This window comes from Gasterosteus aculeatus, chromosome 3, assembly GCF_964276395.1.
Source record: "Gasterosteus aculeatus chromosome 3, fGasAcu3.hap1.1, whole genome shotgun sequence".
NCBI lineage: Eukaryota > Metazoa > Chordata > Actinopteri > Perciformes > Gasterosteidae > Gasterosteus > Gasterosteus aculeatus.
The window spans coordinates 10,843,888-10,859,537 of record NC_135690.1 but is presented as its reverse complement, the minus strand read 5'-3'; the positions used below and the strand labels follow the sequence as shown (position 1 = coordinate 10,859,537).

Below are 15,650 nucleotides of genomic sequence, written 5' to 3'. Positions count from 1 at the left end.
CAAATTCGTGAGGGACGCACGCCAACAAAGAGCCAACGGCTCAGGTAGCATGCAGCTGCACGGTGGTTTTCTATCAAACGCCATTCAACCCTGAATAGAGAATCATGGCTTCCATTAGTCTTTTGTTTCGCAGGTTACTCCCAACTGCACCGCTGTGGATGATGTATTCAATATCTATGTTTTATAGTTGGGAAAGATCAAAACAGACGGATGTTTTTCAGTGAAAACAGTGTTGCTGCTCGGGAAAAACATGAGCTTTTTTGCACACCTCTTGTTGAATATTGCAAAACGATCTCAATGATTTAGCAGATCCTTACACATGAATTCCAGGCTCGTAGATGAGACTACGCTGACAGAATAACTCACAACTCGCCCCCATCTTTCAGTCTGTGTCTCGTGGTTGGCTACATTCAACATTGCTGCAAGGGGAATACAGTGCACATGTATCCATCACGACTACCCAGGCGAGCTTTGCATGTATGTAAGAGCTCAATCCACCAGCAGTACACAACAAGACAGAGTTTGTTTCATTATACAGGAAGCTTTATTCAATGTTAGAAAACAAAACGTAACCAAGAGGCTATAAAATAAACTCAAGAGCTCTTCAGAACTCGTTAGTGACAATAGAAAGCTTTCTTACATGTCAGTTCAGAGACATACAGCATAATATTTCCCCCGAAAGCAGTTAAGGAATTAGCAAATCAGAAATTATACAGGACGCCAATTCAAATTTTCAGTGGGCAAATCATACAAACTTCAGAACCTAATTTAAAGTCAGGTACTGGCAACAACCACATGGAACATGAGAATGTTTTATTGATTTTACATTTAAAATTTTCAAAAAGGCCCCTGATGACGAAACCAAGTCTAACTCCAAACAAAATCACATTTTTTTTCTCTAAAAATCTATTTATAAACTTGATGGCAGGCACTCACAAATGAGCTAGCAGATTCCCTCAGAACAACTGCCCCCAAAACATACACAGTCTATAACGTCTACACTTTGTGAATGATTAAAAATCAATTCACAAATGAATATCATGCTAAGAATTGGCATAATTGTATGAATTTCGTTTTCATCTGCAGGAGTATAAAATGAATATTGATGCTTCTTCAAGCAATACTTGATGTATGATATTCACTGTACGCCGCTTCCAGACCAAAACCCACACTCCAAAAGTGAACATTTCTGCACTCTAAAGGATCTTTGGTGAGATTGTAAACAATTGCACAAGAACAACAAGGAAGATTTTACAGCTCTGTAGCAAAATGAAAACAGCAAATAAACACACACACACACACACACACACACATAATTTCCGTACAAATATATCTTTACCTGATACGGAGCCCTACAACTGGGTAGCGTGGATTAAGAGAACGTTCCCTGGCTTTACACTTCAAACAGCAGACAGTGCTCGTAATAAGCAAACCGTAAGTCAGTGTAGCCAATCCTGCATTGAACAATGAGGACAGATAATGCAGTGAGCATTGAAGTGTACATTACATGTCACTTTTTAGGATCCGAATAGGATATTGATTAACTGAAGCGTAATGAAATAGCGGGCAGCTGCAATAAGCAAGGGGATTTAAGCTGTTAAAATAAAAGGTGAGACAAGCTAAAATAAACCGGTTAAGGTGAATAGGCACTAGTGTCTTTCTGGTCGTAGACGTAAGGCACATCAATGTACGTATTGGTGTTTACAAAACCCTTTCATGTATAAAGTGGCCTGAAAACAAGCCCGGTAAATGTGACATTCTTGCAGCATACAATGTACAGGAGCATCATCCACTATTAGGTGCAGGACACATACACCCCTCAGTCTGCTGGCTATTCACTCAGCTATCCATCTACCCATCCATCCGTCCTTCTGTCCGTCCAAGGTCTGAAAGCTCCCTACCACTGCTCCCAGCTAAAGTCGTCCCCGCCACCAAACACAACAAAAAAGCCAAAGATGGTGAGGAAGATGACAGCGTTTCCTGTCATCACCAGGCCACAGGCACCCCACTGGATCTGTGGGAGGAAGAAATTCATCAGGAATCAGTCCAAAATAAATTTGGTTTCCACAATGCTCTGCTGGCATGAAGCGTACACCTGTGCACTCGGCGGCCGTAGAGAGAGAACTCACCGTGCTGGTGCGGGCTAGAATGATGGGAAGTCCGAAACAGGATACCACAATGCCTGTTGTTAAGAAATAGGCCAGCTCTCTGCACGCGTTGCTGGAGGAGTCAGTGTCATCGCTGAGGCGTCTGGATATGAAGGTCGGGACGGGGCTCAATATGTAGAAAATCAGGACAAACAGCGGCCAGTAGACCCTACAGAAAGACACGAGGAACAGTGAAACGGTACCTTGTGCCAAAGCCAATCACTGAGAAATGTGCATTGAGAAAACAAAGCCCAGTTTACTCTGCCTTTAAAAACGGTTGTCTAATGGGACTATGTCCCAAAATAGCTCTAAGGACATTAAAGTGATCTCAGCTTTGGTTTAAAATCCTAAATCCTTCATTGGAACTGAGAGTAAGGAGTTTTAAAAGGAGTGTGCATTCGGAGGTCACCGTGGCTCTCTGAGACAAACCGTAAGCACTTTTGTCTAGTTTTTGTTAACGGCTGTTTTTTTGTTTGTTTTCTTCACATCCCTCATCTTAACGGCCTTTTCACAAAAAGCAACACAAGTCCGGATGTTGCATGTTGACGACAGCAGAGCACATACCCGTACTGCTCCAACGCGCAGCCGAGGAGGAGAAACGTCAGTCCGATGGCACCACTGAAGGACAAACCGACCAGCGCTGCAACACAGAAGTTACACAAATAACACGAATTACAAACAGTCCTTTCAGGCTCGGTAACGCTCGCCACGGAATGCGCTTGAATGTGAAGTTATAACGTTTTAAAAGACACGTTTAAAAGCGTTGAACTTAAAAACAGGTCGAGGGTTTAATGCCTGAACTAAGTTAACGCCGAATGTCCTTCGGCGTGTGTTGTGTTGAAAGCTTTTTCTTGTTCCGAAGAAACACAAGAATGACGTGCTGGAGTGTGCGAGGCATTAACGCCCGCGTGACTAAACTGACGTAACGTCAAATCTCAGCCGTCGACTGACACATTACGCCTAGAAGTTAATACCTTTAATTCCTGCCATGGCGATCAATTAGTTCAAACTTTCTGTCTTTTTCGATCGTCTTCTTGTCGTCTTGTTTATGTGCTCCTCTCCTCTTCCTCGGTAGACCAACTTCCGGCTTCCTCCAACGGCTTTTCCCACTTGGTCAGGTGACTTTCTTAAAGGGACAGTAGGTTTATCAAAGACTCCTCATCATTGACATCGCATCGTGGATGATATTCACTGTCCGATGTTTGCATACGTATTGTGGTATTTTAAGGTCAATAAATGCAACATTTGACTGAAAAAAAGGTTGAGAAATTTTGAGGACTTGATTTTTAGGGAAGTGGTGCATTAAAAAAAGAGACCTGAGATGAATCAGTACTCAGCATCTCTCTCTCTCTCTCTATCTCTTGTCTATAATGGAGATGAAACCTAGAAAAAGGTGCAGTGCTTCAAAGGGCATTCGAGATCACAGAGTTGGACCAGATGTTAGCGGACTGATGCTGATGCTCTCCAGATGGATGTCACGTGGCCAGGCGAGCTGGATGCTTCTCTTTTAAAATGTCTCCCATGACAGATCAAACGTCTTCTGCAGAAAAGAAGTTCAAGAGACAGTAAAAGTAACTATGAGCTACACACCACAAGGATTTCAACGGTAACCCCGTTTGCATTTAATACCACAATATTCTATTGTTGCTTTTCTGGTGTTATTTGTAATTATCAGAACAGTCAATGTGTCGATGTCAATGGGAGCATGTAGAAATGTTATTCTTGTGAGGAAGTGTACTTTCTTATTTTTTTCAAAATGAATAGTCTTCAGTAGTATTCATTTCCTCTGTTATGCAAAACCAGAAAATGCAATGATCTAACTAAGTTTCACAAAGGATGTGAAACTGCAGTGACGTCCACATTCTGTGTTTAATAGGACACTATTATGTCATGCGTACTTCTTTTTATCACTACGGCTAGTTTTGAAACCATGCTGCTTTTTTGCCAGTGACATATTTAATTTAATTATTAAGTTTAAAACAATTTACTGATAACCCAAGTGAAATTAAAACGTATGTGTACACAAAGATCACAGTTGGCCTAAAAAATAAAAAGCAGTTTAATGTAGAACAGAGAAATACACAGAATATATTTTAGCCTGAAATGCAAATTGCTGCTACAGAATACAAAAATCTCTAAAGACAAACAAAGAGGGCATTGGTTCAGCAAAGATGGAGTAACAAATGGAATCATGTGATTACTGATGGGCCACTTCGACCCGTCCTGTGATGGAGCTGGGAAATCTTCACGGCGATGGTTGCCAGGGGCGCCAGCATCACCTGTTACCAAACATGAATTACATGATTAGAGACACATGGGCCTGGCTGTCATATGCTGACTGATGCATTACCACGTTAATATTTAACGATAAGCAGGACCGATGCTACTGTGAAAGCATATAGCTTTGAAAGATATCAATTATACTTCACACTAGAAGAGCAACAGGAAAAGACAGAATTATAATAATATATTTTTATAGCAAAGAAATGCTCCTTTATTATACTGCCTTTAAAGCATCCTGCCGGAGAGGCAAAAGGCCTTGAAGGCAAACTTCTCTCATCTTTTGACAAATGCATTAAAAGAAAGGGTGTTCAATTACAGTAATATTACATAGAAATATTTCTTTTCCAACTACGGTCATGTGTTCTCTTTTAAGTCGTATTAGAATGGCTAAATCATGGTTGTGCACAATTACTTGACTGTCATTTAGAAGCGGATGTGGTAGAGTTGAGCTTTCTGTTTATATAACATGTTGTATTCCAATCATATAACTTTTGTTTTTTAATTAGATTTTTTTTTTACCTGTGTGTCTTCTAAGATTTGCTCCTTCTCATAGCTGTCTATGTAGATTCTAACTGTCGCCACATCGCAACCCGTCCCACTGAGTCTGTAGATGATTCGAGAACCATCAGAGAAGATTATCCGCAGACCCTGCAGGGAGAACAGCCCAGCACGGTATATTAGAGATGTTTTGGATATCAGTCACTCCAGCACCCAGTGCCCACTGAGCACTAGTTACATCCAGTTTACACAAAAGCGTTGCCTTTGTGTAACTCAGTGTGTCATGTACCTGGTTCCTGGAGATGGTGCTGTCTACCGGGTCTGTGTACTCAAAGTTGTCCGCTTTTTCCACTTTGTAGATTTTGTCTTCCACAGCAAATCTCTGCTTCACAAAGGATTTGTCGACGATCATCATCTCCAAATCCTCCATCATCTCACAGGCCGTATCAATGTCTACGTTGTCATAGTCGTATCTGGACAAACAAAGCATATATATTATTAAAAGAGTGAAGCATTACGAATGTTTCATTTTTATATTGTAATATTGTTCTAATGTTTCTATTTTAAGTAAATACATTTAATATCGGTGAATGCAGATGTTTTCCAATAATTTGTAAGTACTGTCAGTATAAATGCCTTCCTTGTAATGCTAAATGTCTTTTAAGATTCTATAATGGTTGAATTTGTATTTTTAGTACAACTGGAAGACATCATAAGGCTTAAGCTTATGATGTGTCTGGTTACAGTAAATATTCATATATTCAAAATAACAATATGACATAGTAACATCAGCGCCACGTTGCCTTGAGAGTTCAGGGCTTGTGAGAACATGTAATGGCACATATAGTCCACTAGATGTCAGTCATGTTGTGTCTGTAAACTCTCAACTTGTATCTGTAGAATCAGTCCGCTCTCCATCTATAACAAATCAAGAATGCACATCATGTCCACTTAGACATAACCACTGATTCCGCGTGTTTCGGGGATTTGATGGTTGAGTACTCCAAATACACACAAACAAAAAACATGCAGAAATGTTGATTCCTCACCTGGTAAAGTAGTTTCTTCCGTATTTTAGCCAATGATCCTTGAGGATATCCTCCACATTCTGCTTTTTAGTGGCCAGGATGGAAAGCCATGCCAGCACGGCCCAGAGCCCGTCCTTCTCACGAATATGGTCTCCACCTGAAAGGGCATACGTCATTTGGTTCACCATGCGCAGAAAAAGAAAAGCATGATCATTAAAATAGAGCCCTCCCCCCACCACAAACCTAATGAGTAAGTTACAATATTTTGACCGTATAACTTGTTGAAGACATACAGTACCTGTACCGAAGCTTTCTTCCCCACACAAAGACAGTCTTCCTGCGTCCATTAGGTTCCCAAAGAATTTCCAACCAGTGGGCGTTTCATATAACTCTATTTTGTTTGCTTTGGCTACTCTGCAGGAAATACAATCAAAAGGTACATTGACCCTTAACAAAATTAACGTTATTATTACTAGTGTACATTGAATGTGAAATGCAAGGATTTGATCCTATCTACAGTATTTGTGCCATTGGTTTGGGCTGGGCCGTATTTTTTACCTGTCTAAGGCTGCACTTGTGGGCATGCTGCGGGCGAAGCCTCTCACCCCTGTGTGCTGGAAGTATGGGATGCAGAAGATGTTGTCAGCAATCACAGCCACAGAGTCAGGTGGAGTGACGAAGAAGCCGTGCTTGCCCAGGATCATGTTACGGTCCTAGAAGGCCAGACGAACGGGGGATGAGGATGATATTTTATTCTTGTTCAGAAAATGGGATGAAGAGGCGAGCCATAGGACACGGACCCCGTCGCCGTCAAATGCTGCGCCGAAATCATACTGTCCGTCTCTCATGCTGTCAACCAGATCTGCAGCGTAGGTGAGGTTAGGATCTGGGTGTTGACCCCCAAAATCCTCCAATGGAACACAATTGACGGCAGAATTGACGGGGCAGCCCAGCTCCTCACAGAGTATTCTCCGTACATATGGTCCTACCACTGGGGGGCAAACGGAGGTGAGGCGAGGACAGGAGACCGCTTCAGTGACAATGAACCGCTGAATTCAAACATTGTGTTGCAGTAATGGTATTCTGAATACACAATAGAACAAGGAACATAACAGCAGTGTTTTAAACGTGGGGGAAATACACTTATTTACAGAAAAATGAGAAGATTGATGATTGAAACAGCGAGGCTGTCAGACAACAACAAAATTGGACTGTAATCCTAAATGAGTTATTACATTTTAATGTTTTGAAATGACTTTTCTGTGAAGGGGTGATGAAGTGTTCACCCATTAGTTTCAGTTTCAGTACTTGGGGACTAAAGCTGAAACTGATCATTAGTAGTTCATACTACCCAATTCCAGCATTGTTTAAAAGCCTCCAACGGAAATAGTTTATTCCCGTTTTTAAATTATATATTGACAAACTTATACTTCTAAAACTTTTCCAAATTATTTGTTATACAATTCATGAGTTTGTGAAACATGGAAAAATGCAATAGCTGTGTAGATGTTGACCTGGTTATCACGTTTCATCCTGAGCAAACATTTATTTCGCTTTAATCTTTGCTGCTGTAAATCCTGATAATTTCCTCAGAGCGGCACTACTAAAGGATTGTCTTATTGTCTTATTATCTTATTTGTCTCACCTCCATGCATGGCATCTATTCTTATGTTGATGTGCTTTTCACCCGACAGAAGCTCCTTCAGAGCAGCAAAGTCGAAGATGTTCCTCAACATGTTAGCGTAGGATTCCACAGAGTCCACAATTTCCACTGGACACCACAAATGAGAAACACAGTTGTATTTAAATACATTAACGCACAAGCCATCATTAACATTACAATTAACTATCGCTGGAGAACGGCAGACATGTGTCATGTGACCAATTCACATAGTGACTCAGATCGTACATTCTCCTCTGTATCATGCAGGGGAACGTTTTCACTCATCCACCATCCTCTGTGGTTCACCTGTGAACGGTTTGAACTTGTTTTCCAGATCAAACATCTGTTTTCCCTGCGTGGTCAAATCCACATGCAGTCCTGGACAGATGGCGAACTCCTCAATGGTCCTGCTGATCTGAAAGATCTTGTTTGTGACAGCCTCCTTGGAGGGGCCTGGATGCAGTAGAAAACCCCACGATGTTACATTTAATATATGTCTGAATGAGGCAGGCCAAGCCTTGTTAACCTCACTGGTAACACTATTTATTCACTTGGCTGATGCCCCTGCGTGCCTCCTCCTCTCCAGTTATCATACCTCCGTTTGCAGTATTGAACTTAATGCCAAAGTCTCCATCAGGTCCACCGCGGTTGTGGCTGGCAGTGAGGATGATGCCACCGATGGCTTTGTATTTCCTGATTACGCAGGAAATGGCGGGTGTGGACATCATCCCGTGGTGTCCAATGATCATACGACCCACCTGAGGAAATGTCACGCAGGGTTGTGTGTGTGTGAGTTGGTGGGAATGAGGGTATATCTTAATTTATCTGGGGAGGCGAGGGGACAGAATAGTGCTGGATATCAGGTTTGGTGCTTCATGCTTCTTGCCAAAGTAAGTGCTACTTTCATTTCATCAACCACAGTCATTGCACATCAAGAGCAAGTTATATTGTGTGTAAGAGTAATTTAAATCCCTCTAACCATCTTAATAAAGCATCTGGAGCTCAAAGGTTATGTAACTTTAGACCTGGCAGCACAGAGAGCTGATTACTGCTGCTGGCAAGAGAGTAGATAACCAAACAGGTTGTAGGCCTTTTTGAAGAAATCAGCAAATAACAGATTGAACGACGACATTTGTCCCTTGATTTCTCAGTGTTACATTATTCTGCTGTTATGTTGCATTAAACCCTTTAGGAATATTATGACCCAAATTTAGAAATATACTTTTTTTTTAAATAAAGATTAGTAGTAGTAGCTAGTTTAATTAAACAACTGAAAACTAAACGCTTTGAACAATTTGTTTACGTTTGGATGACTTTAATAGCTAAATATATTACACCATAACATGTTAATCTAAGATTAATTTTATTATTGTTATTAGTATTATTATTCAATTAATTACTATTTCCCTGAACACAGCCATGTCACCAACCAACGCCGAAACTGAATTCTTAGAAGACAACATGATGGTCCAACTAATGACAACAAAGGGATGATAAAGGTCTGACTTAGATGCTTACACCCGCCCTTACACACACAAACAAACAAACACACACAGACACGCACACACTGACCCCGTTGGCAGCTGCCATCTGCACAATGACCCCAATAGCTGTTCTGTTGAAGAAGCGTCCGTCTCCCCCCACCACTACCGTTGATCCCTGTCGGTCCCGTAGGTCGATGGAGGAGAAGATACTCTGGATGAAGTTGTGTAGATAGTTCCTCCTGGATTGGAACACGTGGACCTTTTTCCTCAGGCCGCCGGTGCCGGGTCTCTGGTCCGGGTACGGCGCTGTAGGCACAGTCAACACCTGCAGGAGACCGTCGGCCATTGTTTTCAAAATGAGAATCCAACCTCCTGCAACAGCGGCGATGGCCACGACTGGTGTTTGGAGGGAGATCCCCCCGGACGAGGGGAACCGTTGGCGGGGGGGGGAATAGCAGGGGCGTAATCTGGACTCCTCCCGTCATTGCACTGGAAGTACTGGGTTACAGTGGAACTTCTGAAGCCTAAAATAACTTTTCGAACCAATGTGTGTTCAGAGGCAGGGGGAGTAACTGAAGACGCTCCTTCACACATGTGCAGGGAGATCACTGTCAGGGCTGCAGACCCAGTCACAAAGAAGTGTGTGTGTGTGTGTGTGTGTGTGTGTGTGTCTGGATGAAGAAAGTACAGAGGTGTTATGGGAGCTATTCGTCCATCTGTAAACGGTTGCAGCTCTGCTCGGGGAACCAATGAGAGGTGACATTTCTCATTGGAAAGGGCACTCAGCACTATTTTAGAAGGGGATATTTCCCCTTTTTGAATGCTGAGGGTGTGAACGAAGAGTATAAGAGGAGCAAGTCTTTAGAGGCATATACTGTATATAGATGGGGTTTTAAGGAAGTATCCGTGTAAAAAACAGTAGTTTGTCCAATCTAATTTTACGTGCAGCACTTAAATGAGAGCGTGGGGATCTGAATAGTTACAGAGCAACACCGCCTTCTAGTGTTTGTTACTGTCTCCAACAGCACAATACAAAAGCGTTCCCAGACCACCCGGAGCATTTTGACCCCATAGCACAAACCCGCATGAGTCATCCATTTAAAAGACTTTGGCCTCAAAATGAAGTTGTTTTTTTGAGTTCAAGGATGAAATGAATCTGTACCAAATGTGTGTCAACATAAAAAGACCATTCTGTGCTAGAATCACCAAACAAACAGAACATTATAGATTTTTGTGACGATCAAAAAATGTTATCCGAAGTCAAAATAAATGTTATCTAGCTGGGGTTTCCAACCTTAAAATGGCCTCGTCACTCAGTAAAGACGTCAGTGTAATCAGATGCGCAGATGATTTACATTTTTATTTTAATTGAAGCAGTAGAAAAATGAATCAATCTAACGATAAGTAATTGTGCTGATAATCATTTTCCTAATTAATAATGCCAATAGTTGCAACATCGCCGTCACAGACGACTCATTTCTGGTATTTTCTAATAATAAATAGATCTTTGGATCAGAAGCATTTTTCTATTTTCATTTTTTTATCCAGTAATTAAAAATCCCCATCAGATGCAACCCTTCATTTGAATCATTTAAAGATGACAGAGTAGAGTTTTGTATCCTTTTAATTCCCTCTAAACGTAGATGCAGATGTATCTTGCGACCTCCTCATTGGCCTCCGCCATGTCGGAAACCGCTGATGTATGTTGTTGAGTCAACGTGACCCGATACAAAACTGCTCACCCACGACTGTACGTTTGAATTCCTCCTCCATAACCTTTGACCTTTAAGATACAGAGCGTGGACATGTGGTCATGTATGCTAACTGTGTTTTGGTATTTTCCAGATGTCACACTACAGGCGGCCCTTTGTTCGTCTCTCTCACAAAATGTAACGCTTGTTTAGTTTCCTCTGTGACTCAATCTACTTGAACTTGGCACTCGGGAAGAAACGTCTTCGCCTCAGCCCAAGCCGCCTTAAGCCATGGCTGTCCATATGAAGCATTGTCAAGGCTAAATACAGCATTTTCACTGAGAACACTGGCACCGGATCACAGAAAGACACCTGTTTCAGTGGAGGCAGTCGAGGAGGGGTTGGTACTGGGGGAAGCCGCGGGGTGCACAGAGATCTGGGTAAACTTCAGGGAGTAATACGCCTTTTGGCCCGGCTTCCACTGAATCCCTCTCCTACGATCTGAGCGCCCCTTGGCTCTCACGTGGAAATACCTCCCGTTCAGGTTGGTGTCTCCGCAGGCGTTGTACCACCATCCACCTGGCGGATGACAGAAATGACACGTTGTTCAGCTGATACTGGATGACAAGTATTCATTAATCCCCCCCCGTTTAGCGTCACATGAGGATAATCATGTCTCCCACATGTGCAGCTGCTGTACCTGTGTAGTCGTGGGCACAGTTAGACTCCTGGTGCTTGTCATTGTCCCTGTCCTTGGTGGAGAACATCATGCCCGTGTGGTTGATCATGGGGTCCGGCAAATCTCCAGACAGATGCGTGAGGTGAATGGTGTAGTTGCTTTCAGGACCATTAAGGTTAAATCTGTATTCAATGAAGCGCCTGTTCTGCTTCCAATCTTCCAGCTGGATGTGAAGGACAGAGCTGCCCTGAGTGACTAGAGAGTGGAGGCTCCTGAGACCCAGCCAAAAGTCCCCTGAGAGAGAGACACCAGTGAGCCGTCGCAGCCGACAGGATTTGGCAAGCGCCATTTAGACATTTCATAACAATGATATAGCCTAAGTGATTTTAGAATTTGTAATAGTTTAGTTTTAGAAAAAGAAGACAGTAATGTCTTTCACCTTGAAAGTCTCCAAACCCATTTTCATACTTCTCCCAGCTTTGATCAAAATTCACCGAACCATCCGTCCTTCGCTGGATCACTGTTGCTCCGTGATCTAAAACAGAAGAATAAAAAAACAAATACAAAAAGGTTATAATCCTCAAAATGTATTTCATTCAATAGACAGTTGAACTTCATGAGGATAAACGATTCTGATCTTTGATGTCTACCTTTGCTCATGTCACAAAAGGCCATGAAGGGCTCCGTTCCGTTGGGTCTGATGGCGTAGACGCCACTGACTCGCTCCCCTCTGTTGAACAGGTCACTGCAGTCTGATGGCAGATCTATTTAAAACGGTCAACACATTCAAATCAGCAGCAGTGGAAAATCCTAATATAACACTGTAAAGTTCATCACGCTTTATTATCAGTCTTACTGGTGGGGCTGGTGGAGCTCGAGGTCAGGTAAGGGGTGAGTGTTGGTGCTTCACTTCTGAAGCTGTCAGGCATCTTCTCGATGGTCTCTTGTGTCAATGTGTTTAGTGTAAACTAAGAAAAATAGTCAGGGAAAGACATAATACTCAGACTCACTGCAGATTAAATAGAAATTCCACACGTAACCAACTTTGGATCATCAATCCGCAAAAGTCTTTGATATAACAATAATAATATTGGGCTTCAAGGACCAATGAAAATGCAAGCTTATTATAGCACTGAGGCTAAGATTATTAAAATTATGGAAAACGGTGTTATTATGTCTGCAGCCTCTTCCAAAGATTTAAAAACTAATTTAGATAGTAAAGTAACAAACCGAGTGGAAAAGCTTGTGCATTCTGACCGAATAAGGGACCATATAAATGATGATGTGAAGGAGTGCTGAAACCAAGAGTCAACCACGTTGTTTTCACCTCCATAAATAGTTTTGTTGCCCCGAGCCCGACTTCCTGTGAATCAAGTTCATTTTGAAAAGACATTATGCAACCGACAGGACGGACAGGGAGGGTTTGCGTAGAGCAAAGTAGATGGAAGCCGAGGGCCACAGACCGATGACTTTGTAAAGGGAAACGTGGCTGCTAAGATAGTGAAAGATAGTAATTAGATCCGATAATGCTATAGGCTGATATGTAAGGCAGCTTGTGCCACATGACCACAGACCTGCAGTGCTGGTGAACTTCTTAAGGACGCAGCTTAGAATGTGATGCAACTGATTGGATTGCAACAATAAAACTCGCATGGAATTAATGGGGGAGAAAATGGGTAAAAAACGTTTGTGTTAGAATCCACTAACCCTAAGCAGAAAGAAAAATGACATCATCCATCCTCTTCTTTATCTACCTTTTCCTCTAGAATCCTGATCTTCGCTCTCTGGTGGTTGAGCTGGTCGCTCTGCTCCCTCACAGCCTCCAGCAGCTCTGAGATGCTCCGCTCCTGGCTGTGGATGACTTCCTGACGGGCGACCGCGAAAGAATCATGGGAACTGTTAAGGAGTGCTCTTGTTTCATTGTTAATGTTACAGACAATACTTGGAGTCTGTATTTAGATTGAGAGAACAATCACACCCCGAAGTGTCGGCCCTTTCCAGTTTTTTCCAGTCCTCAAAGGCTGAAAGTCGCCATCCCACCAAGAAAACGTTGCGCTTTATAGTTTTGTACGTAAATGATCTTTCAGAGTCAACTTCCCTTCAGGATTAAACAAATCTTTAAGAAGAACATCCCTTTTGTACAGCAGGGGACTCACCCTGAGGCCGTTGATCTCTGCCACTTGTTCGCTGGTCACCAGGCCGTGTGACATGCTGCTCAGCTTCTCCTCCAGCCCTTCCACCTTGTTCTTCAACTGGGTCTTCTCCTGCAGGATGCTGTCCACTTTGGAGCCGATCTTAACCGACATGTTTTTGATCTCTTCGTTGTTGGCCTTCAGCACCACCGTGGTCTTCTTCAGCTCCTCTTCCTCCTCTTTGATTTCGCTGGCAAGCACTGACAGCTGGTAAAATGAGTTGTCAAAGATGTTGAGCTTCTGGAAGATGTCGTTTATTTGTCCCCTCGTCTTCTGCACAAACTCCCTCAGGCTCTGGCCCAGCTGGAGGAGGCCGTTCCCCAGGAGACGCACATCGTCGAGGGCAGCAAAGCGGGAGCGGGTCTCAGCGGGGGCCTCCGGCCCGAGGACTGGCGGCCCCCCTTCGCCAGACAAGGAAGGGACACAGGCGGCAGCCGCGACCAACAATACGGGAATTAGTGGGATTCTCATGTTCTCATGCAGATTCTCCAGCTGTGTGTTAGTGATGTTATGGGGACAACCGGCAGCTCTCCTGTGTGACAGGTGATGATCTTGGGCTTTATGTACTTTGTCTTGAATCAGGTCAATGATTAAGCTGTTCATCTGATCAGCATGGATGATGCAGCTTCCTCTTCCTGAGTGGACTATTGAATGTTGAGTCAATAATCAAACTTGATCATCTGAAAAAAGAAATTCAGGTTGCATTCCCTTCTTTTTAGATCTGCTTTTATTTGCGCTCTATATTTGCGCTCTGTAAAATATGACTTTAAGTTCATGTTATTGGAATCTTTTAACTGATATATCTAGCAATGGAATGGAAGTGCACTGAAAGTATGCATGCAATGGCACTAGGGATAAAAAACGGCTGTTGCACACAATGAAAACAAGCAACGTGAATTGCTTGTAATTAAATTGATAGAGAAAATGCTTCCTGATTCAGCATGCTGCACCTCTTCGGGATAATATCAGCTTTATCTCCCTGGAGTGAACCTGTACAAACACAGGGTTTTTTTTGCGCAGGCTCTATTGCAAAAAGTGGGTGTATGAGGTGAGACATAACCACCAATCTACTCAAGAGGGATGACCCATATTCTCCTCTGTTAAATATTAACTATCAATTTGAGCGCAGGTTTGCACCGGCCCCGGCAGTGTGTACACAGCAAACACTTCACAACCCTGACTTCAGCACGGGTCCGGTTCTCTTGATGGTAAAATGCACGAGTGCACAGTGGCTCACATTTATGAAACTTCTAAAAACAGAAGCCGCAGGCCAGCTTCAAAGAGTAAAGGTGCACGGTCAAGGGGCCTTGTGGAGGCTAAAGGGGGCTTCTGGGATGAACAAAGGAAGGGTCTGAGGTGGAATATTGAGTATCATTGTTTAGTCCTTGTATATTATAACCCATTCAAACCCATTTGTACACTAATTTCACTAGTCCTTGTATATTATAACCCATTCAAACCCATTTGTACACTAATCGTCAGAACCAACTACTTATTCACAGCCCATGTTGTACTGCGACTGAGTATTTTAATATGTACTTTTTGGGGTTCCAAAATGAGACCAAAATGAGAACAAGAACAGTTGTCAAGTTGCCATGTGTATTATGTAAGATCCACTATGTTCAGCGTGGGTTATGCAAGGTGCTCCAAATGGAATACACACAAAATCTCACCCTATTTTCATTTTTCTAAAATCAGGGTGATGGTACTCAGGATCCGGCTGGATCATGGCAACGTTTTGAAGGAGTCAACCACATTTTTACTTGGTCTTGGACAAAGCGGATTCAGGATTTTATTACAAGACGGAAAAGACCACCGTTGTGGGAATATCATTAAATTAATACTTGCAATACTGTAATACCTCCTGTGTTGGATGCAAGCAACACTACAAACGGCTGTCGAGCATCTCACAACTTTCACATTTACCCCAAAAACAACAGAAGAAAGAGCTGTTTGAGACCAATCTTTGGTAATAAAATGTGGCT

At 42.6% G+C, this 15,650-nt stretch overlaps 3 protein-coding genes across 3 annotated transcripts; all 3 read right to left on the bottom strand.

The window, feature by feature from the left end:
- Positions 1-521: 521 nt before the first annotated feature.
- On the bottom strand, positions 522-3,276 carry LOC120815968 (leptin receptor gene-related protein). Its single transcript, XM_040171109.2, has 4 exons — positions 3,122-3,276; positions 2,712-2,787; positions 2,130-2,316; positions 522-2,014 (listed from the first exon to the last, which is right to left on the bottom strand). The coding sequence occupies exons 1-4, from the start codon at positions 3,135-3,137 to the stop codon at positions 1,898-1,900; spliced, it is 396 nt and encodes a 131-aa protein (XP_040027043.1). The 5' UTR covers positions 3,138-3,276; the 3' UTR covers positions 522-1,897.
- Positions 3,277-4,188: 912 nt separating this feature from the next.
- On the bottom strand, positions 4,189-9,540 carry LOC120815966 (phosphoglucomutase-1). Its single transcript, XM_040171106.2, has 11 exons — positions 9,192-9,540; positions 8,215-8,377; positions 7,926-8,072; positions 7,602-7,727; positions 6,757-6,947; positions 6,515-6,669; positions 6,255-6,370; positions 5,978-6,113; positions 5,218-5,401; positions 4,950-5,078; positions 4,189-4,426 (listed from the first exon to the last, which is right to left on the bottom strand). The coding sequence occupies exons 1-11, from the start codon at positions 9,447-9,449 to the stop codon at positions 4,337-4,339; spliced, it is 1,695 nt and encodes a 564-aa protein (XP_040027040.2). The 5' UTR covers positions 9,450-9,540; the 3' UTR covers positions 4,189-4,336.
- Positions 9,541-10,444: 904 nt separating this feature from the next.
- Positions 10,445-15,650, bottom strand: LOC120815967 (angiopoietin-related protein 3). The gene is made up of 7 exons (XM_040171107.2): positions 13,630-15,650; positions 13,228-13,338; positions 12,330-12,441; positions 12,124-12,237; positions 11,913-12,008; positions 11,495-11,767; positions 10,445-11,373 (listed from the first exon to the last, which is right to left on the bottom strand). Exons 1-7 carry the CDS (start codon positions 14,266-14,268, stop codon positions 11,153-11,155), a joined length of 1,566 nt encoding a protein of 521 aa, XP_040027041.2. The 5' UTR covers positions 14,269-15,650; the 3' UTR covers positions 10,445-11,152.

Bases quoted from the DNA above. Each gene is read 5' to 3' on its own strand.
- LOC120815968 (XM_040171109.2), bottom strand. The intron at 2,317-2,711 runs GTATGTGCTCTG...GTCTTTCTGTAG, and splicing joins TGCGCGTTGGAGCAGTACGG to GGTCTACTGGCCGCTGTTTG. The intron at 2,015-2,129 runs GTGAGTTCTCTC...TTCCTCCCACAG, and splicing joins TTCTAGCCCGCACCAGCACG to ATCCAGTGGGGTGCCTGTGG.
- LOC120815966 (XM_040171106.2), bottom strand. From the start codon at position 9,449: ATGGCCGACGGTCTCCTGCAGGTGTTGACTGTGCCTACAGCGCCGTAC. The intron at 7,728-7,925 runs GTGAACCACAGA...TGTGGTGTCCAG, and splicing joins CAAGTTCAAACCGTTCACAG to TGGAAATTGTGGACTCTGTG. The intron at 6,114-6,254 runs GTACTGTATGTC...ATGCCCTTTCAG, and splicing joins GGAAGAAAGCTTCGGTACAG to GTGGAGACCATATTCGTGAG.
- LOC120815967 (XM_040171107.2), bottom strand. From the start codon at position 14,268: ATGAACAGCTTAATCATTGACCTGATTCAAGACAAAGTACATAAAGCC. The intron at 13,339-13,629 runs GTGAGTCCCCTG...GTCGCCCGTCAG, and splicing joins CAGAGATCAACGGCCTCAGG to GAAGTCATCCACAGCCAGGA. The intron at 12,238-12,329 runs GTAAGACTGATA...CGTTTTAAATAG, and splicing joins GAGCTCCACCAGCCCCACCA to ATCTGCCATCAGACTGCAGT.